The sequence below is a fragment of the Triturus cristatus genome, chromosome 6 (assembly GCF_964204655.1).
Source record: "Triturus cristatus chromosome 6, aTriCri1.1, whole genome shotgun sequence".
In the NCBI taxonomy this organism is placed as follows: Eukaryota; Metazoa; Chordata; class Amphibia; order Caudata; family Salamandridae; genus Triturus; species Triturus cristatus.
In genome coordinates this window covers 449,613,862-449,634,276 of record NC_140589.1, presented here as the reverse complement: position 1 = coordinate 449,634,276, position 20,415 = coordinate 449,613,862, and the positions used below count along the sequence as shown (strand labels likewise).

The following is a 20,415-nucleotide window of genomic DNA, read 5'->3' as shown; positions in this document are numbered from 1 at the left end:
AACTGGCCAGTGACTCGAATTGCATTATTCAATCTCTGCTGTCGAGGGTCGGGCCCAGGACACCACAGTCTGAGTGACTTAGCTTGGCCTTTATGAAGCAGGGATTGTTTTTTTTGTATGGCCGTACGACCCTAAAACCACCTGATCTTGTCTGATCTCAGAAGTTAAGCAGGGTTGGACTAGGTTAGTACCTGGATGTGAGACAGCCTGAGAATATCAGGTGCTGTAGGCTAGACAATGTTTTCCCTGCTTTGTATGATAGGTCATTGGTGGATTTTCCCACCTCTTAATTTAGGAGCCTTTGGTGTTACTTGGTTGAGACTTACTTTTGTGCAAGAAATAATTTTTTGCGCTTTCTCATAGTATCTTTAGGCTGCTCTTTTTAAAATGTCTTCTGACATCTTGCCCTGATGATGGCTCTGGTCAAGTTAAGCATTGGGGTTGAAACGTCAATGTCATTTTTCAATTTAGACTACTATAATCATTGTCTAGTTAAGCTCTCATACCTAATATTTTTTTACTATCTGACCTTTCCACTCATCAATTGGTTCTTCTCATTGCAGCCTATTGCTATCAAATAATTGTTTGCTTTACTTCAATGTGTGCACCTAAAACTTCACTCACTTTTCACGGTGTCGTTATATGTTGAGCACCATGCCGTTGTTATCCATTATGATCAAGTTTTATTTTCAATATATTTATGCATCACTTTGATTATGATTTATATACAACTGTGATTTAAACATATTTTGTGGCTTTTTCACCCACCTTTTTCCTTGTGGGCATTGGCTTATCTTTTGATCCTTCTATTTAAATTTGTGTTTTCTGATTGTTTTCTTTTGCTTACCTTCTGTTTTGATATTTCCCAAATGAACCACATTTTTTGACCTATTCATATCCTTGAGGCACTACCTCTGGAATATCATGTGTCTGTCTGAAGGTACTGAAGTGTTTTGTGGGCCCAATCTTTCACCAGATGTGTGGGGGACAGAAGTGTGCTGTGGTTGCACTCTGCTCCAGCTTGAGCGGTCCAGGCACCTGCGGGGACAGAAGTGTTTAGTGGGCCCAATCTTTCACCAAGTCTGCAGGGACAGAAGTGTGCTGTTGTTGCAATCTGTTCCCAGAATGTGCAGGGGACTGAAGTGTGATATAGACCATCCTGCCCCAGAATCTTCAGGTATAATAGTGTCAGACTTCAAAAATACAAGTCATACACAATGTGGCCCAATAGCAGAGACAAAAGCGGCTTACAATGATTTATTAGACCCCGTAGAAATGAGGACATGTCTAAGCAGTTAAGAATAGTGTGGTACTTTCTTCAAGAGAATATAACAATATGAGTGGGATACCCCCCTAGAGCAGGTCCAGCAGAAGTAATACCTCTGCTAGCAGACATTGTGTCATTCTGCTGAAAAGATCAAGCAGGACATAGTCTTGAAGAAATGGCTACATTGGTGAGGCCTAGTCTTGCTTTACTGTTGCCGTTTCTCCTGCTGAGAATCCTTTCAAGACACATAGCTTTACTGACCTAACAACTTTATCGGATACTATTTGAGGTTTGTGATGGTCCTGATTCTAGAAATGCACCAAACAGGAATCCCTTCACTCTGGATCAAGGCCTTCCTCGGTAGTACCAAACAAACCATCCCTTTCCATGCTTCCTACACAGAGTTACACAAAGAAACATTGGATGGGGCAGTAATGGGAGATGCCTGACTGCAGTGATGCAGCGAGACAGCCACCTCACATGCGTCCCTCAGTTCAGAAGACAAATAGGTGAACACACACACACACACGCACACACGCACACACACACACACACACACACCCTAAGCACTGCAAATAAACATGGATACGTACACAATGCAGTGGATTTGGAAATTGATGGAAAGGATGCTAACAGCCTAGCTAGCATGGGATTGAAATGGGAGCCCTCTTAAGCAAAGGGGCGACTGTCTCTACCTCCCCCTAAATACCTTTGCCGGATTAAAAATAGGAGATAAAAACAAAAAGTTGATCAGCGCTGCAAAAGCAGATGGGTTTCTTAAATAATGTCGCGCAGTTGCATTCCTTTTAGTGGTTAGTTAAAGTGCACTGAAGTAAATTCATAATTGGTGGTTTGAGACTCTCATCTTGTATTGTGACTTCAAAATGAAAGGGTGATCCTCGAATAGAGCGTCGATGGAGCGCAGTCCTTCCTTTTTTACACTCCTTGCTTATTTGCAAATGGGGCTTGGCTGCCAATGCAATCATTAGAGGTCCGAAGGGCGCCGACTTGACACATCTGCTCACTAATTTGTGGGTTTTAATGTCTGTGTACAAACACTGAAGTCAAATGTGTGCCAACAAAATCCGATGCTGCCTGTCAGCGGCTCTCAGCAGTTTCTGTACACAGCATATGCCGAGTTTACCGCATCACCGAACTGCGAGAGGAGGCGGCAACAGCACATAAATACAGCAATGAAAACGTCACACATCACAGGGTCCCTGTGCAGCTCTGGGAGTCGTTCAGAAACAATAGGAAAGACGACACGGGAACAGAGATTCATTGGAGGCCTATCAAACGGATTACGGTGGGAATTGGCTGCCGTGCCTGTCACTCTCATTCATGCACGCCTTTTGGTCATATAACTAAACATGGGTGCACATTACAGATAGCAGGGCCAGCTCTGCCTTTCACACTACCGATTGTCCATGTGGTGAAACAGTTGCTTAAACCACTGCCTTATTACTATCCTTACACATATTTCAGAAAACCAGAAATAGCAGAAAATCTATACTAGCGAAATTAAATTACATAATCTTCCTGGCATGTTCTGCTTGCTGTTCAAGACTTATGCATGCACACTTGGCCTAAAACACCTTTTTGCTGACTTTTTCCATATTTGGTGTTGAGCTAGAGAGGTTAGAGGGACGTTGCAATGCAGTGATTTATAGTGAATGGGTACATGCTTTGTTCTGTGTGTATATATTATTTAAAAGGCCTCTGAGTAAAAGTGCTGACCGGGTGTTATTATGACCCCCAAAGATGTTCATTGTGAGGCGCACACGGATCTAATTGGATTTGGTTGCTTTGTAAGATTAGAGGAGTGGGCCTAAGCAAAGCGGGTTTAGAGGCTGCCTCTCTTAGATGGGGACGCATTCTCACAGACCAGACATGTTACCATGAATATTTTTACTATATTCTGCAAAAATTACTTACATGGATACCAAACATGTTGCTTCACCAGAAAGTGTACCTGCTTTTGGCTCCAATTTTAAATTCAAATCAGCAGATTTAGTGGCTATGAAAATTAGCTCACAATTTTTCAAATAGAGAGTTATTGAGTGATGATAGGGCAGTAGCAGTCCACTGTACATAAGAACACCAATTAGGCCTTAATATATTTAACATTACATTTAATTAACACCAATTGCATTATCAATAGTGTCAGCTGTCAATGTGTGAGACACTTAAAGGCTTATTCATCTCTAGGCTTAACCATAATAACATGGGCCGCTGGCACGATCGTCTCAAAGAAATCTGTAAATAGACGGCGTATGTGTTAAACCAATCCTACCTCGACAGCACTGAGAAACAATGGCACAAACATTATCCACTGAGTAACATTCAGTAACAACCGCACTGCTATTGAAATGTCGTTTCTACGCACCATTTAACAATGTGGAAATCCACCAAGGCAACACATAAGGTGATCTGACTCTTGTGATATGGTTCTTGTTCTCAGAAGGGATGGGGGGCCTTTCCTAGAACCAGACCTCTATATGAGAAAAAAACTACTGACCCCAAAGAGCCTCAGCCTGCGAAAAGTGATCTTCCCATATCAGGCTTGTGGGATTGCTGTATCTGGTTCCCTGACTGGCGTTGTGTCACTAAGGACAAGACCATGGCGCGCACCTGTCTAGCTCTTTCCTATATTTACATCGTACAGAAGACTAGAATCTTTTCAGCTGGCTTCATGTCCATCTTTATTAGATTATCTATGCCCCTGATAGAATGCCTTATTATTTTAAGCAAATAGTGGCTTGATTACACACGACATCTATTTAGCACATGGCGTCTATTTCATGCATGCAAAATAAAAACTGTGCTCACCTTCAGTAATCAGGATTTGCCATGGTTACTTTGTTACATTTGGGCACAGAGTTGTAGCTTGGCAGTGCCTTGACTATAAATGATATGTAGATCTTACAAGAAAACGCTATAGTGGTGTGTTCCCATTGCAAATAAACACTTTCACCTGCACTTTAAGGGGAAAAAGTGCCCCTGTGCGAGCATTTGCAAGATGAAGTGAAAAGGAAAAAAAAGAGCGAATCCCTCTGTTAAGAGTCGTGGAAGCTGGTAGGCACCAAGGCCCAGCTGGAGTGCAGAACTGACCTATTTGACCACCGACAAAATGTATACTGGCACCAGTGAACCACCCATGCCTTACTTGACTGTCGATGCAGAGTGCCCATGCAGCACTGACCTGGCAGATCCCGTCCCCACCAACGAGAGCAACCACCAACATGCAGTAGCACAAAGCTCCCCTGCCTTTCCTGGTAGTAGTGATGTTTATGGTGGCACCTCTTTTCTGCAGTGTCAGCATCAGTGACAGCTACTTAAGCGGCAAGGTAGAGCCTGCCAGTGTGCCCTTCTCACCCGCAGACTTCTAGAACTACTCAGCCCACGCTGGTCTCCTCCCTCCTTCTATGCTTCTGACCCTGCTCAGAACATTGCCTTATGTGCCATTCATCGGGACATTATTGGTTTTCCAGGTGGGGATGCAGGGTTCCAGCCTTGCTGGTGCTCAGTCTGGGGGTTTAATGGGTGGTTCATTTGAACATGAGTGCCCTTTCTCCAAGCCGAACTGATTGAATCTGTAAATGTTTGCCTATATACAGGGTTTCATATTAAGGTTACTTTATCTAATGTCTGTCAACATTTCTACTGGACTTTCATCTAAATTATCATCTACAGGCCTGCACCATGTCTATTACTTGTGTACCTTGTTAAATGTATTGTTATGTTCAACATCTGCTCTTCAAATGTCAAAACAAAGTATCAAAGTAAATGCTTGTGAGGTTTCTTTCTGAAGAAATGTTCTTTCTCCTTAGTTCGAGCATGCTGCTGAGGCCGAGTTGTCTTGGATTGAAGAAACCAAGAAGAAAATGATGTCTTTAGGTGACATTAGGTTAGAGCAAGACCAGACCACGGCTCAGCTTCAAACCCAAAAGGTAGGTATATTAGCTTGAGGTTTCAAAAATGCTGGCAATTCAGCCTCTTCCTCCTTAAAACAGGCATTTGAAAATTTTACTCCATGTAGGATGTCTTGTAATTTGTCTGCTTCTGCTTTCTTAGGCATTTACCATGGAAATATTACGTCACAAGGATGCCGTCGACCAGCTTGTGACTTCTGCGGATAAGATTATGTGTACCTGCATGGAGGAAGAGAAGCAGTCAATGAAGGTATGTTCTTTCTGATCATATTCTATGATTAATGCCCTTCAATTCCAGGTGATCAAACTTTGTGAGTTTTAATAGTTGAAAAAAGTTATATATAACAAGAATGCCAAACGTTCCTAGAGTCGTCATGCCCTTGCCTTTTCTGATGTATCGTGTTTAATTGAAATCAAACAAGCCAAGGTACCAGCTGTGTGCTGATCTATTTCGCCCATAAGTTTATCTGCTTCACTTTTCCTGAATCAGTCAGGTGGAGCCAAATTACCGCATGGATTTTTACTCCACCTGATTCTAGGTAGGTAGATTTTCTGGCTGTGGAAAAACCATACCTAACCTCTAAATGTACTGTGATATGTTTAAACATTAGTCATACATTTTGAACAGACTTCTATTGAGTTGGACGGCAAAACCCCAGCAAGGTGCTCGAATGCATTCATGAGACATGGCAACGATGTATTGACATTACAAGGCTATATCCATACCCAGGTCTCCCCTTCACAGGAAGTAATAATAAAACAGTGTCTACCAGAGAACATCAGCCATGTACTCTGCAAAGTCCTGAGCATGTTTCTGCTTGGACAAGCTACCTTGATGGACATGCTCAACTACTAGAACAGCTAATACAGCGTTCATTTTCGAGCTCACTGAATTCTGTGCAAATCTCCTGATAAATTTACCACCGGCCATCAATTTTTTTTAAAGAGTTTTATATAGCGCCAACTAGACCCAAAGATATCAGGTATCATAGCGCTTTACGTGAGCACCAGTTTCGTTACACAAGGACACATTAATTTTGTTATGCACGGGGAGATTAAGTGATTTGCCCAGAATCACAGGATGTTGAGCGTCGTTGCCGAGACTCAAACCCGGGTCCCCAGCTTCGAGGTCGACTGCTCTAGCCATAAGGCTACATCCTCTCCCCAATGCCATGATTGCGCCTGTACGAGTGAACCCTTCACGCGGTCTTCTTTTCTGCGTTGGGTTCTGTTAACTAGCACCAGTGTCTGCTCTGCTTCTGTCGGAATGGAGAAGCTTACTTTAAAGAGAACAAAACTAAAACTGAAGAGTAGACGGCATTACATTTCTCTCAGCCACTGGTCCATCATTTGTTTGTTCACAGTGCCACTCAGACAGGCGTCATACCGCTGCAAATCAGCCTTGGTATTGCTTCAATGGGGACAGTGCAGCCGGACATGTTAGCCCATGTCCACGGCAAATATTCACTCAAGTAACCCTAGAAGGCCCTAACTTTATTGGGCCATGTCACTGATGGGGTAGCTTGACTCATGGGCACTCTGAGGTACAGTCTCATTGACAAAACTAAAACGTGATGGTCGAATGCTTGAATAATGCTCAGTCATTGGTAATTGTTTTGGGGGCATGTTCCAGTCCATTTTGCACTCTGTGATAATACAAATTGGGGCCAACCATTTGTAAATCAGCCGTGCTGCTGTTCCAATAAGAACAGTTCAGCTCAAGCTGCTAGACCTTGTCCCCACTGAACGGGAGCACATGCGACCCTAGACTCCTAGATCACCCTAGGTCATCACTTTACTGGAAAATGGGATGCTAATAGTGCCTTTTGGGTGCGGAGTGCCAATCTCTGAAAAACTACACACTTTTGAATTCAAATGGAAATTATATGTCAGATTTGGTTTACGCTCGAACTTTTTCCTTTGCAATTCTCTACAGCTGGTACCATGGCGACTGGCAGTAGTCTGGCGCGTGCTAATACTTCCCCCGTTTGCACAGACACAACTTAGACAGACCTTCTCCATCCCTGCAGTGCTGTAAAGCAATTATTTGACTCACAATAAAAAAGGCAATAAAATGCTAAGTCAAACAGGTTTTACAGAAATGAGCTATTCTAGCAACGGGCTTGTGCTGAAAGGAGCACTTTAATTTTAGTAGACTCTTTCTCAGGGAGCCCCAGTACAGTGCTATCACCAGAACTCTCTTGGGACATGGTAGGAGGAGATGACACCATAATAAAGTGCTTCCATAGCATGGAGAGCACTCTAGGGTTATCCGCACGTTTTCAGCTGTGGCAAGCACGTCACTGAAAAGGGCAGTTCTCAGGCCATGCTATCAAAATGTTTTTTATCTTCACAGGTCTGTCGTGGAAGAAGGAGTTTCTTTACAGTAGCAGTAACATCCTGCTAGCAAAACTCCTTATTGTTTCAAAAGTTTCATTCACTGGTATTTGGGAGACGCAAAGAAAAAAGTATCATGACAATTTTTCAAAATTCTGTTTTTTATCGTGCAGAACAAGTTAGAAGCCCTGGAGAAGGACTATGACGCGTTATGCCATCTGAACTCTGAAAGGCACCTCCAGCTGGAGCGCGCCCAGTCACTGGTCAGCCAGTTTTGGGAAACATACGAGGAGCTTTGCCCTTGGCTTGAGGAGACCGAAGCCATTATTTCACAGTTCCCAGCACCAGCTCTGGAATATGAAACTTTAAAACAGCAACAGGAGGAAATCAGGGTAAGCATGGTCTGTCTGAAATGCCATAACATTTATCAGAAGTCATAAATTGAATTGTTTACAGGAACCTTGGAAGAAACACCCTCTGACAAGAGCATCATAAAGCGAGCAGCTGGTTGTACACAGTGTTGGGCTCAAGCCACGGCTCTGTGTACATCCACCCTCATGCTAATGGTACCAGAAACTATATTTCTCGTCTTACTTTCTAATCGAATTAGATTAATGTGTTTGACACACAGTACACGTTTTCAGTCTATCCTAGAGATAGTTTTTGCTGCCTTACCAGGCTTGTGTAATAAAAAAGAATCAGAAATAAAAAATATATACATACATATAGATAGAGGGATTTCGGTCAGTCACTTCATCTATTGGTCTATTAAACTATCCTTCACATTTTGCTTCTGTTCCACCACAGCCTACAGCATGGGACAGTGGGTCAGCCCACTTGACCCATTGGCTCTCTTGTACTGAGTGACAGCATTTTGTCTTATCACATGTACAATCTGCCTAAAAGGAAGTGCCTGGTTTGATGGGGTAATACTTGACTTTGCTAATGTATTTTTCTTTCCACTTATTATTGTTGTTTTAGCTATCCTTATGTGTTTAGACTGTGTCTTCAGGTTACAGCAGTTCAAAGTAAATTGTACATTTCATTTGCACCAATTAAGAATCACATTTTCATGTGATAAACATTAAAATTAATAAGATTTCCATACCTGTTTTAAGTACACCTTCCTGTATACTATTGTTTTTTCTATGTTATTGTGGGGTATACCTACAAAAAAGTTTTTATAATTAACCTACTCTCCAGCTTGCCAAGGCCAGACCTTTTGGCTTTGTGAGTGTGTTCTTGTTTTAGCGATGAGGTTTTCGGTATTGATTTATAAACTGTGCACTTTACTTAGGCTATTGCTATTTTGACTAAAGTTTCTTTGAGCTAATTTTATCTAACAATTAAGATCTTCTATGCTGAGTTGCACTGTCAATAAAATGCTTCACTCAAAAAGAACAGTATCTTTCCAAGTGTCTCCATTGCGAGGTGTGGAAGAGCTAGTGGTGGTGCAGCTAGAGCATCCTATCTAAGGCACCAGACTCTGCTGGGGGCTGTTGTTAAAGGGTTTGATGCCAACAGGATTTAAATACCAGGAGGTCTCCTTTACATCATCCTAAAACATAGGAGTTACCCACAGACAACTGCCATTGCTGTCCCACGACACCCCAGAAATGAAAGAAAGATGAGTGGTTGAGTGCACCTTGCTCTCACCTGTCCCAGATCTCTGCAGACTTGATGGAGGTAGCAGTAAGGTGCTCCCTGCTTGCCTTTTGCCTCTTGAAGTACCGACTGGGAAAAGGAAATGAGGGCCAGTGTGTTCGGGAAAAACTTCAGGAAACTTTCACTTGGAAAGATGCAGAGATTCCTATTGTGATTGCTAAATATGTATGAATGGAGTGTTTTTATTGCAAATATTTTTCATAGTATTATGGTGGTGGACTAAGTGATTCTGCTACTGAATATCAACACTCCGAATATCGTAGTGCAAGAACTTTTGATAGAGATTTGTAACAACAGATTCCGCAGCTTCCCAATGCGTCAGTCTGGATCTGGAAACTTTTGAGCAGTACCTCTGCATGCCAGTAGGTGGTTCCATGCCGCTTCACACTGTGGCTGGCTCACTTCAAAAATGACATGCAGGACTCATTCAAGCTCCACTTCCGTGGCTGACACCAGTTATTTTCTTTCTGCACCACCAGACGTGGATCCAGAGCTACCTTTCATTTCTTTGAGATAGTGGTTTGACAAACTATTTTCAGTGTGCAAAATAAAGTCTCCTCTGAAAATAACAGGTTTCAAGCCCTGTAAGGAGTATTGCAAGCAAATGTCTGCAACAGAACATCACCAGGTTTGCCTGTGGTGCCTGGTGTCAAGCCATGACTCCAAAACCTGCAGTGACTGCGCGTCGATGAATCCAAACGTCATATGGGACTATAAGGTGAAGCTCTACATTGCCAAGAATCACGTGACACCACTTTGTGACTGGTCCCAGTTCAAGTGCTGGTCTTGATCGCATTTCTGGTTTAGGAGCCTCAGAAGCTGGTCCTGTGGTTGATCATCTTTGCGCTCTAAATCTTCGGATAAGGTCAAGAAGAAGCACAAAAAATCTAATTGAGACTGCCCCATGCCTCTCGATCTCGCTCCTGAAGTCCGTTAATGTCGGAGCCCAACCCTCAACTGTCAAGGCACAACCTGAGTGTCCAGGGCATCTGTAAAAGGTCATGCCCTGACTCTTTGGATCCCTCCCAACTCCTGCTGGCATGCCTATGGGCACCATGGAGCCGCGAGGCCCTCCAAAGGGATTATTGCTGGTGGGTTCGTCCTCTATGCCAGTTGGAACCTCCGAATCCATCACAGGCCTGCTTCTGGTGCCCAGACTGACTCTGACTCCATCGACTCCGGAGGATATGGTGGCTTTTGAGGTCTTTGAGTCGGTACCATAAGGCAGTGCTCAGTTACTGTCTAATCACAACCTGCACCACTTGACATTCCACTTCTGTAAGGAAGATCCCACATGGTATATTCTTTGTTTGGCATAGATTATGACAGTCATTATGAAGCAGGTGATAAGGTTGTCCAAATCTACCACGAAGATGACTGGTATGATAAACTACAAGACGCCTGTGGCCTCAACACTTCTCCTGACTCTGGCCTCATAACACCCTCAGGCTCCTGCCACTGAAGAGACTGCTTTTAGTGGTGGTCATGTGGAGGGCGGCAGAAGTTCCCAATCTCCAGCTCCCCACCTTAGAGGCCAAAACCAGTTTCTTGACTGAAGTTCTCCAGCCGGACCAAGCTACTTCCAAACCCCTATTACCCTTTAATGAGACCCTAATTGATACAGTTTCAGGGGTCTGGGCTAAATCTTGCTTTGGCCCCCTGATAAATCACCAAATGGCACAATGCCACCTACCCGCCAAAGTCGACCCTGCATTTTTGTCTCATACCCCTCTCGCGAGAGCTAAGTGGTGCAGTTTTTGACTAGCCGGAATAATCTAAACACTTTCCCGACTACTACCCCCGATTCGAGTCCAAAAGAGTAGAAACCTTTGCGAAGAGGGTATTTTCCTCCACAAGTTTGGCCCTCAGGTCTGTTAATGACAGTTGCTTACTAGGGGCCTGATTCACAAAAGCAAACTTGCACTTTTGTGTATGTTTACGATTGTTTGGTATTCAGAAAGGGATTTATGAGTAGTATCTTTATGAGTGCGGACTCTCCACTCTTAAACAGATAGGACAGTCCTATCCTTTTATGTGCGGAGAATCTGCAGTGGTAAAGATATTACTCGTAAATCCCTTTGTAAATACCAAACAATCATATACGTACAAACAAGTGCAAGTTTACCTTTGTGATTTAGGCCCTAGGATGCTATTTCCATGCTCTTTGGGATTCGGTGGCTCAAGTCCACTCAGGCGTCCCAGAAGATCTCCGACCTATCCAATACAAGCTTTAAGGGACAGTCCTGGTGCAACCAAATTCACAATTCATTGTTGCTGGGATACTACCGATTCCATCGGGCAAGCCGTTGGCACCAGCGTCGCCATTCACCCCGACACCTGGCTGCAGTCAACAGGTTTTTCAGGCGATGTCCAATCGTCCCTCATAAACATGCCCTTTGATGGGACTCGCCTGTTTGGGGACCAGGCAGATTCTACTCCGGAGCGGTTCAAATAGAGCAGGGCCACAGCACACTCCCTCGACTTGTCTGCCCCAGCTTGCCAGAGTATCAGCCCTACCATTCCTTTCACAGTTTTGGCAGAGGTACCCCATACCAGCAGGCATTTCAGCCTCAACAAGGTCCCCACCATTTTCACGGCCATGGCGCGCACCAACCCGGAGGTCAAAGTCATCAAGCCACTCAGCCCACTACCCCTTGCTCCCCACTCCCCCACCTAACAAACTCCTTTAGCCTGCCCTTAGTGAAGCACAGCCATTCGTTTGGAGGTTGGATCCAGTGATTCTTGCTGGGATGGCAGACCATAACATCAAACAGGTGGGTCCTGCAGATAGTCTGTAAGGGATACTGACTGTTCTTCATTAAAACTCCACTGCACATTTCAGTGTCCCCTGTAAGACTGATGGAGGATCACCTGCAGGAAGTGTAGGCCCTTTTGAATAAAGGCGTTATTGAGAGAGTCTCAGCACCAGAAGTAGGTTATTGTTTTAATTCACACTACTTGCTGGTGCCAAAGAAGGATGAAGGTCTTTGTCCTATTTTAGACCTGCACTATCTCAACCCCTTCCTCCAGGAAAGACACATTCAGAATGCTCATACCAGCCCAGGTGTTGTCTGCCCTCAACCCTAGAGCCTGGATGGTGGTGTTGTATATGCAGGACACCTATTTCTAAATACCCATCCTGCCAGCCCATCAGCGCATTTTCAGTTTGCTGTGCTCCTCTTTGGTCTCACCAGGGCACCTCTGGTGTTCACGAAAGGGATGGCAGTGGTATCAGCACACCTTTGGAGGTCAGGGTCCCAGTCTTCCATGTCTTCAACGTCTGGCTGTTGAAGGCAGGCTCGCCTAAGGCAATCATCAGCCACCTCCAGACTACAGCGAGCCTCTTGTCACCTTTGGGGCTCACTAATAGCATGCTAAAGTCACACCAGACTCCTCCTTAGACGCTCTCCTACATTTCGTTCTTTTCCCCCTGAATGGAGAGTTCTATTATAATATTAAGGTCAACGGGGTGACCCAGTGTCTTTCAGAACCTGGATATTGTCGTTATAGACTACAAAATGGTTCCATCGGGTAAATAACTAATTCCTTTAAAGCAATAGAACATTTGAACACAAGGTTATTTTACAAAAAGGAAACAAATATTTTTCTAAAGCACGCACAGAAGCTTTTCAAATTCAGGTATACACTTTACTTTTCAATATCTTTTTTAATTATCAGTCAATAGAAAGATTGTCATACAAAAAGTATAACTGGTGTGCACAATACATTAGTGACTACTGTGACATGTGGAGAAAAAGTGAATTACTGCCAAACAAAACATAAATCCGTAAATGACGAAACATAACCAAACGTATTATTACAGATATCTCTGTCCAAGTAGTTAGTTCACAAAGTAACCCAACACATCGATTTTTTGGGTTACACTGACTAAAGACATGAGTTAGTGGTACGTCAATGTTTCGACCCAAGTGTCTGTACTATATGATCATCACAAAGGGTCTTCTTCAGGACAAAAACAACATGACAGCCTAAATGGAGGAAGGGGAGGTGGAAACATTATTATAAAGAGTGTGTGCAAAAAATATAAATAAAAATTACTTAAAAACCAACCAAGGGGGTCATGTAAAGACTCACTGAGTAGTAGCAAGAGAAACTCATCCATTCCTGGATAGAGTTAGTCAGGGAATATTTCAAGACATCTAAAAGTGAATGGAATATCTTCAGTATATATAATTGGCATGTGGGTTCCAATAAATGAAAGGCAACGGAAACATGGGAGTGGCACACTCACCATGAAGCACTGGGCTTTGACAAAAGCGAGGCCTCCTTAAATTGGACAAATAGTGGGCACTTGCACTTAAGGGTTCCAAAGAACAAGAAGGTCAACGGCCCCAGGAATTGAGCCTATCAGTGACTGTGGAGAAAGAATTTATAGTATTAAAAGAAGTCTGCGGCAGGAGGAATAATTAATAAATAAAGCCGCTGGCAGGAAGGTGCACTTACCCAGAGAGTTACAAGAATGAAGGGACTCTCCAAGAGGACAAAACACAGATCCGAGGGTTGGATTAAGGCTAAATCAGTCGGAACAGACGTTTCCGAATTTACTTATCCGAACGCTAGCAAGACAATATGGGGAAAAGGGAACCTAAATCACCATCTATGCAATGCTTGGAGATTCCTCAACTTGAATGGGGATGGGGTTTAAAAAGAATAATGCGGGGAATCTTACCGAATGTCCTTGTGAACCGTCAATGCTGGTTGCTCCACCAGAATGGCAGTGAATGCCCTTGTGAACCGTCAAAGCTGTTGGTTCGGCTGGAATAAGACGGGTTAAAAGGGTGAATGCAACACGGCATCAACGTGCACGTTCAGACAGACGTGTTGGAAACCCTGGGGCACATCGGATGCGTTAGCTGATGCGGGATGGATGAGTGCTCTCTTATGGTCTAATTAGCGAGAGGGGGTTTGGTCCGGTATCACCAAGTACTCAGGGGTAGCCTGACTCGGCAACCCACGCATCTCGTCTCGTCACCTACACAGGTGACATGGGACTAGGGGAGGAGTAATCATGCCCAATTCTAAAGTAACAAAACGGGGCACAAAGAGCTTACAAAGGAATTTCCATCCATTTGAAGCAGCCAAAGAAGGGGGCTAACCTGTGAAAAATATTTGTGTAGTTGTACATGAAAGGGAGGGATGCACTCGAGGTGCCATAAAGTGTTTATTCACAAAGACTGAATGCTATATAATCATAACTGACAAGCATGGTCCAGAGTAATAGTAATCATCAGCAATATATAGACAGACAAATGATCAAACATGATACGGTAAAGCAAATACATATCCATGTTCAAATTACACATTTAATAGTACAGAATCAGTTAGAGGGTATCTCTTAATGCATGTGGGAACCCCCCTGAGGGTCGATGGGTTGGAGGAGGGTGTATATAGCTGATGTGATAATTGCATTGAGAATGGTGTACCCTTGACTGGTTGGACTAAATATATGTCAAAAGCCCGGTTTGTCTGTTGATCTCCTCCAATTCGTTCAGGCCCCCTCTTACTGAATCCAAGATGTGTATCCATTTACATTCTCTTGTGTTCAGCTTTTGCTGAATATCACCTCCCCTAGGGTTATGTGTAACCTTCTCTAAGATCCACCATCTTAGGCTCCCTGTGTTTTGCACCGAATCCTTCTACAATGTTGGAGGATATATGTTTTAGCTTTTTGTGTAGTTTTTCCTACGTATATTTTGTTACATGGACATTTGATGGCATAAATTACTAAGGTCGTGTTACAGTTTGTGTGGTGTCGCAAGGGATGTGTCCAACCCAGGTGTTGGAATTCCTTACATTCAGTGGTCAGTGCACGAGCCTTGCAGCGCCCACATTTGAAATGGTCGATCAGTCGGGGTAAGTTAAGTTGCGTACGGAGATCAGAGGTGTTGGCCTTCCCAAGGAATGAGCTCACAACATGATCCCTTACATTCTTGCCTCTTTTAAAAGCAAACATAGGATGATCCTGGGGTCAAGTTCCGTGGCCACCAAGTTCCAATACTTGTTGATTATTTTCTTGATGACATTGCCTTTTGTGTTAAACGTAGTGACGTACACCAGTTTGTTGGATGTGTCATCTCTTGGTTTAACCTCCAATAGGGTATCCCTAGGACAGTATCAGGCTCTTTTCCTATCTCTATGGAGAAGACCCCTGGGGTAGCATCTCTTTAAGACGGATCATCAGAGTATCTGGTACAGTTACGTCTAAGCCTCAAGAATTGCCCATATGGGAGATTGTCCCGTAAGTTCCTACGGTGATGTGAGTTGTACTTGAGAAGTGTGCTCGGCTCAGTAGGTTTTCTAAACAGGGTGGTATACATCCTAGATTCCTCTATTCTAAGAGACCTGAAATCAGCCTCATTGACTTTTCAGGTTGGCTTAATGGCAGGTGCCCTGACATTAGGTTTACCATGAATTATGATAGGGAGAACATTAGCTTCCTAGATCTGTCTCTTACGTATATAAAATACACGGTCTTATTTTAACCGTGTATTTTATTGTACAATACGACCTTACATCTACGGGCACTTTGTGGGTTTCTATGCCAAATTTGGCTCATCAACTGTAACATATGTTTTACTATTATAAAGCATTTCTTTTCGTTTGTAGCTGACTTTAGCTGACATTTATCTTCTCGCGTTTGACGTACTTTTTTCCAAAGATCTTGGCCTGGGGTTGAGACACAGTTCAAGATGAAATGGTAATTCAATTGTACTGTGCTTCACAAAATTAGTTTACATTTAAATTGACTCTATGTTCAAGGCAGTAAAGATGTAGAAAACTGGACGTCCGTCTTCATTAACAACGTATTTAATTCCAGATTATGACATTTATTATGGGGTGACTGCTCATATTAATGTCATTCACATCCTAAATATGTGATGTTTTCTGAGCTAAATTTTAATTTAGTCTTATTTGGGAGTTATTAATACATTTTGTCATCTGCATGTTGCCGTAGCGAAGGTGTATGGCCTCATCCGGATACAGGCATAAAAGCCGCAGTGCTTCTCTAATACTGAAAATGAGAAGTAGGATTGTATGCTTGTCCCTTGAAAAATGAATTACAGATAAGCATTTCCTAGCTGTTTGAATCGGTTGTCATTTATCAACTCTGAAAACCTGCTATCAATAAATCTGCACAGTAGACAGCAGTTAGCATTATAATGAGAAATTAATCATTCAGATTTAACACATTGGATCATTTGTTGTTTTTACAGAGAAGCATATTTGTTTTTAACTGATGCCCACCCCTTAAACTAATGATTCAATGATGTCTCTCAAATGTATACGCCTTCTGTGGTTCTTGGCATTCAGCCTTCTGTTGTTGCAGCTGAAAGTAAAGATCTCCATCCTGTCCCACCCCTTCTCTGGCTCCGTATCATGCATGTTTTGCTTTGTCTGGCTCTGCAAACCCCATCTCATGCACACTTTATGATTTTATTAATACGTACCCTGAGTTTACGTTATCAGCATGCAGGACAGGTTCATATTCAGCCAGCATGGAGCTGCACTTCGCAGCTGTGTATGTTTAGGCCATCTCCTTTTGGCAGCCATCTTACAATGGGTTCTCGTCTTTGCTCTACTGAAGCATGTTCTTTTGTGCTGTAGGTACAGCTGGGTGCAACAGCTGAAGTTAAAACATCTCAATACTCCTTATGGTCACTGCTGCTCACTGCCAGTTCTCTTCTCTGCCTATTCAGGTTTCCAGCCTGTTTAGGGTGCATTGTTTGGTCCTAAGGGATATGTAGTTTGTATGCTCCGTTGTGGCAGTCAGTGTCATAAAGATGGAGTGTGCTTTTTACATGGTAATTGCAATTGGCTATTAAATAATTCTAGTGCTAGGTGCTCAGACCTGCAATTAAGATAATTCATGCGCCATGATGTGGGCTGCCTCCACTGTATCATCCATTATTTTCATGCTAAATGTTCTGTTTATCTGTTTCTGAAGGGATGGGAATATAAATATATTTGCTCCATATTATAGTCATACACTGGCTAGCTGTTGCAAAAGCACAAATGTGTTGCGTGAATCATTCCGATCGTCCAATGTAATCTTCTTTCGGATTGTCTCAGCAGTTTATTTTAAGTCAAGAGGCTGATTAGCTGTAATCCAGCAAGCCTGCTTAGAAATATGTTTAAATTCTGTAAGGTTTTTGCCCTTTATTACACCGTTTGCAAACGTACAAAAGCAGAAAAAGTGAAATGTGTCTTACTTGGTTAGGTACCTTTGAAGAAGCTGCAATTTCTGCCGTGATCGAATTCTTTTAGTAGGCAGTGATGTACTTTGCTTTGCAACGAGGAAGCAATTACAGATGGATGAGCAGAAAGCTCTTAAAATCTCGGATCAGAAGTTACTAATCCACTGACTAAACTGGAACCGCAGGCAGAAACTTGACAACCTGCCAAATTTCTAGAAGGGTGAAATTATGAGTTAGAACTGAGATAAAGCTTCAGATGGTCTATCTAAAATACGAAGGTCAAACCACCCCAACTGTCTTAAACAGCTTTGTTCTCCAAACATAGAGGTACAGCTAGGGTCTTTCTTTCCTCCATTAAAAGTAAACCAACATCATTAAGCTAAAAGGAGGCCTCCAACAAGGTGTTTATGAATATGCGTTATCAGGAACTGTACTGATCCCTGGCATCAGAATGCATGCAACCTACCGAGCTTTCATGTTGCCTTTGCAATTCTTTCTTGATGATAGAGACCAAGTATAGCAGCCCATACATTTCTGAAAAGCCCGTGACAGCATTATTTGAATTGTGCCATGTTGACATCTATTTCAGAGACCGAGACAACCAGAATTGTGTCTTGATGCTAACCTGCCAAATGATCTTGAGTATTCACTTTCTAAATTGCTAGAACAATGATAGATGGGTTGGGCTACCAGACCAGTGACTTTTAGGTGAGGAGGCACACAGACACACAACATAATTGCCCACCACGTATCCTGTTGAGATCATGCGTCCAACAATGATAATGAAAGAGAGTGAACCTCCCTGCTCCTTAACAGCAGCAGCACATGCACTGTGTGGTGCTTTGGGAGACACTGGATTTCAGATATTCAAGAGAAGCTAGTGCTCTTCCCTTCCAGTAATGTCCTTTCCAATATCACATGGTTTAGTTTCTTCCCCAGCCCTAACCGGACTCCACACTAATTTATCTGCTGAAGGTAAGGACAGGGAAGATGCCTGGGAAAATCCCTGATGTTTACCATGGCAGTGAATGCAGTACTGCACTGACCACAGCTCGCACAATTAGCTTCTGAATGAGGATGATATTTTCAGCTAAATAATTTATTCCAGAGACAAATAGTTCATTGACACCAATTGGAGCAGAAAACGAATACCAGCTAGCCTGTTTAAAATAACACACAATGCCCTTTCTTGACGCCATTAACAATTTGCACCACAAGCTTCGGAGTTATCGGTAATATTGTACTTGAACTCTAATCATTAACTTGATGTAGAGTGGTTATAAAAATCATCAACACCAACTAGGAAGAGTGTAGAGCATGATTCTGTTAGTGAATGCGTGATGCATGGAAACAGGCACCCTAACATAATCTGCTCCCACCCGCTGATCTGTCACTGACCTCGGTGCCACTCACCTAGTGGCTACTGAGCATCTTCTGAGCCGTCCTTCTGTGGGCTACCTAGGTTGCTTTAGCTGTGCTTGCTCCATGACTGCTGCCCTGTCGCAGTGTGAAAGCTGCACCATGGTGATTCTAGGACCTTAGGAATGCATGCAAATGCTCAAATTCATAACCTTATAAAGCTGTACACCGAGCTAATCTGGCTGTTTAATGTTCCCAATGACGGAGGGAAGACGCGATTATGATCCAATAAAGCAGGGTACCTCTCGGGCTATACCCAGAAGCCCCCTGGTAACATTACCTCCCCTGACCACCTTAAGAACAAAAATAGAGAATGTAAGGAGACTCCTTGGTGCTACTCGTAGCTTTTTTATACAGAGCTAGCTCCCAAAATCATAAACCTTATTTAAAACATCTTGAAAAGCAGACACTCGAGTCTGCATTTTACTCTGGAGTAACTGACTTTCTAATAAAGAATACACACTTCAAGCCATCCAAATAAATCTAGGTCTTTGTGTAGTACTGTGTGATGTTCGGTAAGTCAGAAATTGAAAAATATCAAAGTATTTTTTTAATAACTTATATCTCATAACCTTCTTGGATATTGCTGCATGAAGATGCACATAGTCACACACAGACACACACACACACACCAAACAATCCATATTGTCTGTTTAAAGTTACTTGTTTTACTTTAGGTGCATATTTTTCAAACGTTTGCTAAATTCTCATTAATGCTAAATTACAATTGAGATTTAATTCACGTTTGTGACTGAGTACCCCTCTGCCAAACTGTAAATCAGGCTCTTAGGTTTCATGCAAGTCAATCACCTGAGTTTTTTATGTCCTGGGGTACCGCTTTGATGTTGTATAGACTGGATGTTTCAGATATGGCGATGGCTGTAATTTGTTAGCATTTGTCTTACATACTAAAAGATTGTTGAATTTTTATTACAGCAACTTCGTGAGCTGATTGCTGAACACAAGCCTCATATAGACAAAATGAACAAGACTGGGCCTCAGTTGTTGGAACTGAGCCCTGCAGAAGGGTTTTCAATTCAAGAGAAATATGTGACGGCTGACACGCTATTCAGTAAAATTAAGGAAGATGTCAAGAAGCGTGCAATTGAATTGGATGATGCCATCTCACAATCATCACAGGTATCTTTTCACCGTTGCTACTTAACTTAATGACATTGAATAAGTAGATATTTTAAGAATATTCACCCAGAGCAGAGCTTCACAAGCGTTTTTTGGGTCCATGTCCCCCTTTTAGTACAACAAACCTTCATGATCCGCCTAGCTTTAATGGACATGATGTAGGCGATTTTTTAATGTAACTAAAGCATTGTGTGGTAGCACATTGTCATTTACATAGAGCACATTTCCATTGAAATGGTTACTAAATTTGCACAGACATACAGTTTTACTGATAAACTATATTGCACCGATAATCTGTTGAAATCGGGTTTCAGTGAATATTTATTATTTTTCATCACCAAGTGAATTGTCTCGAGTGATTCTGATCCTCTTAGAATCTTTGTTTCTATCACAGTTAACAATTACAAAAAATGTGCCTCATTTTCGCTCTCCTAACTGC

General features: G+C 42.7%; 1 protein-coding gene across 15 annotated transcripts in view; it reads left to right on the top strand.

Moving 5' to 3' along the window:
* Positions 1-20,415, top strand: part of DST (dystonin) — a 1,436,897-nt gene that overhangs the window by 1,255,897 nt on the left and 160,585 nt on the right. For all 15 annotated transcript variants that reach the window (XM_085610880.1, XM_085610881.1, XM_085610884.1 and 12 more), the window contains 4 exons: positions 5,098-5,217; positions 5,342-5,449; positions 7,710-7,928; positions 19,773-19,976. In XM_085610880.1, coding sequence (XP_085467006.1) covers positions 5,098-5,217; positions 5,342-5,449; positions 7,710-7,928; positions 19,773-19,976 — 651 coding nt within the window. The remainder of the gene's footprint in view (positions 1-5,097; positions 5,218-5,341; positions 5,450-7,709; positions 7,929-19,772; positions 19,977-20,415) is intronic.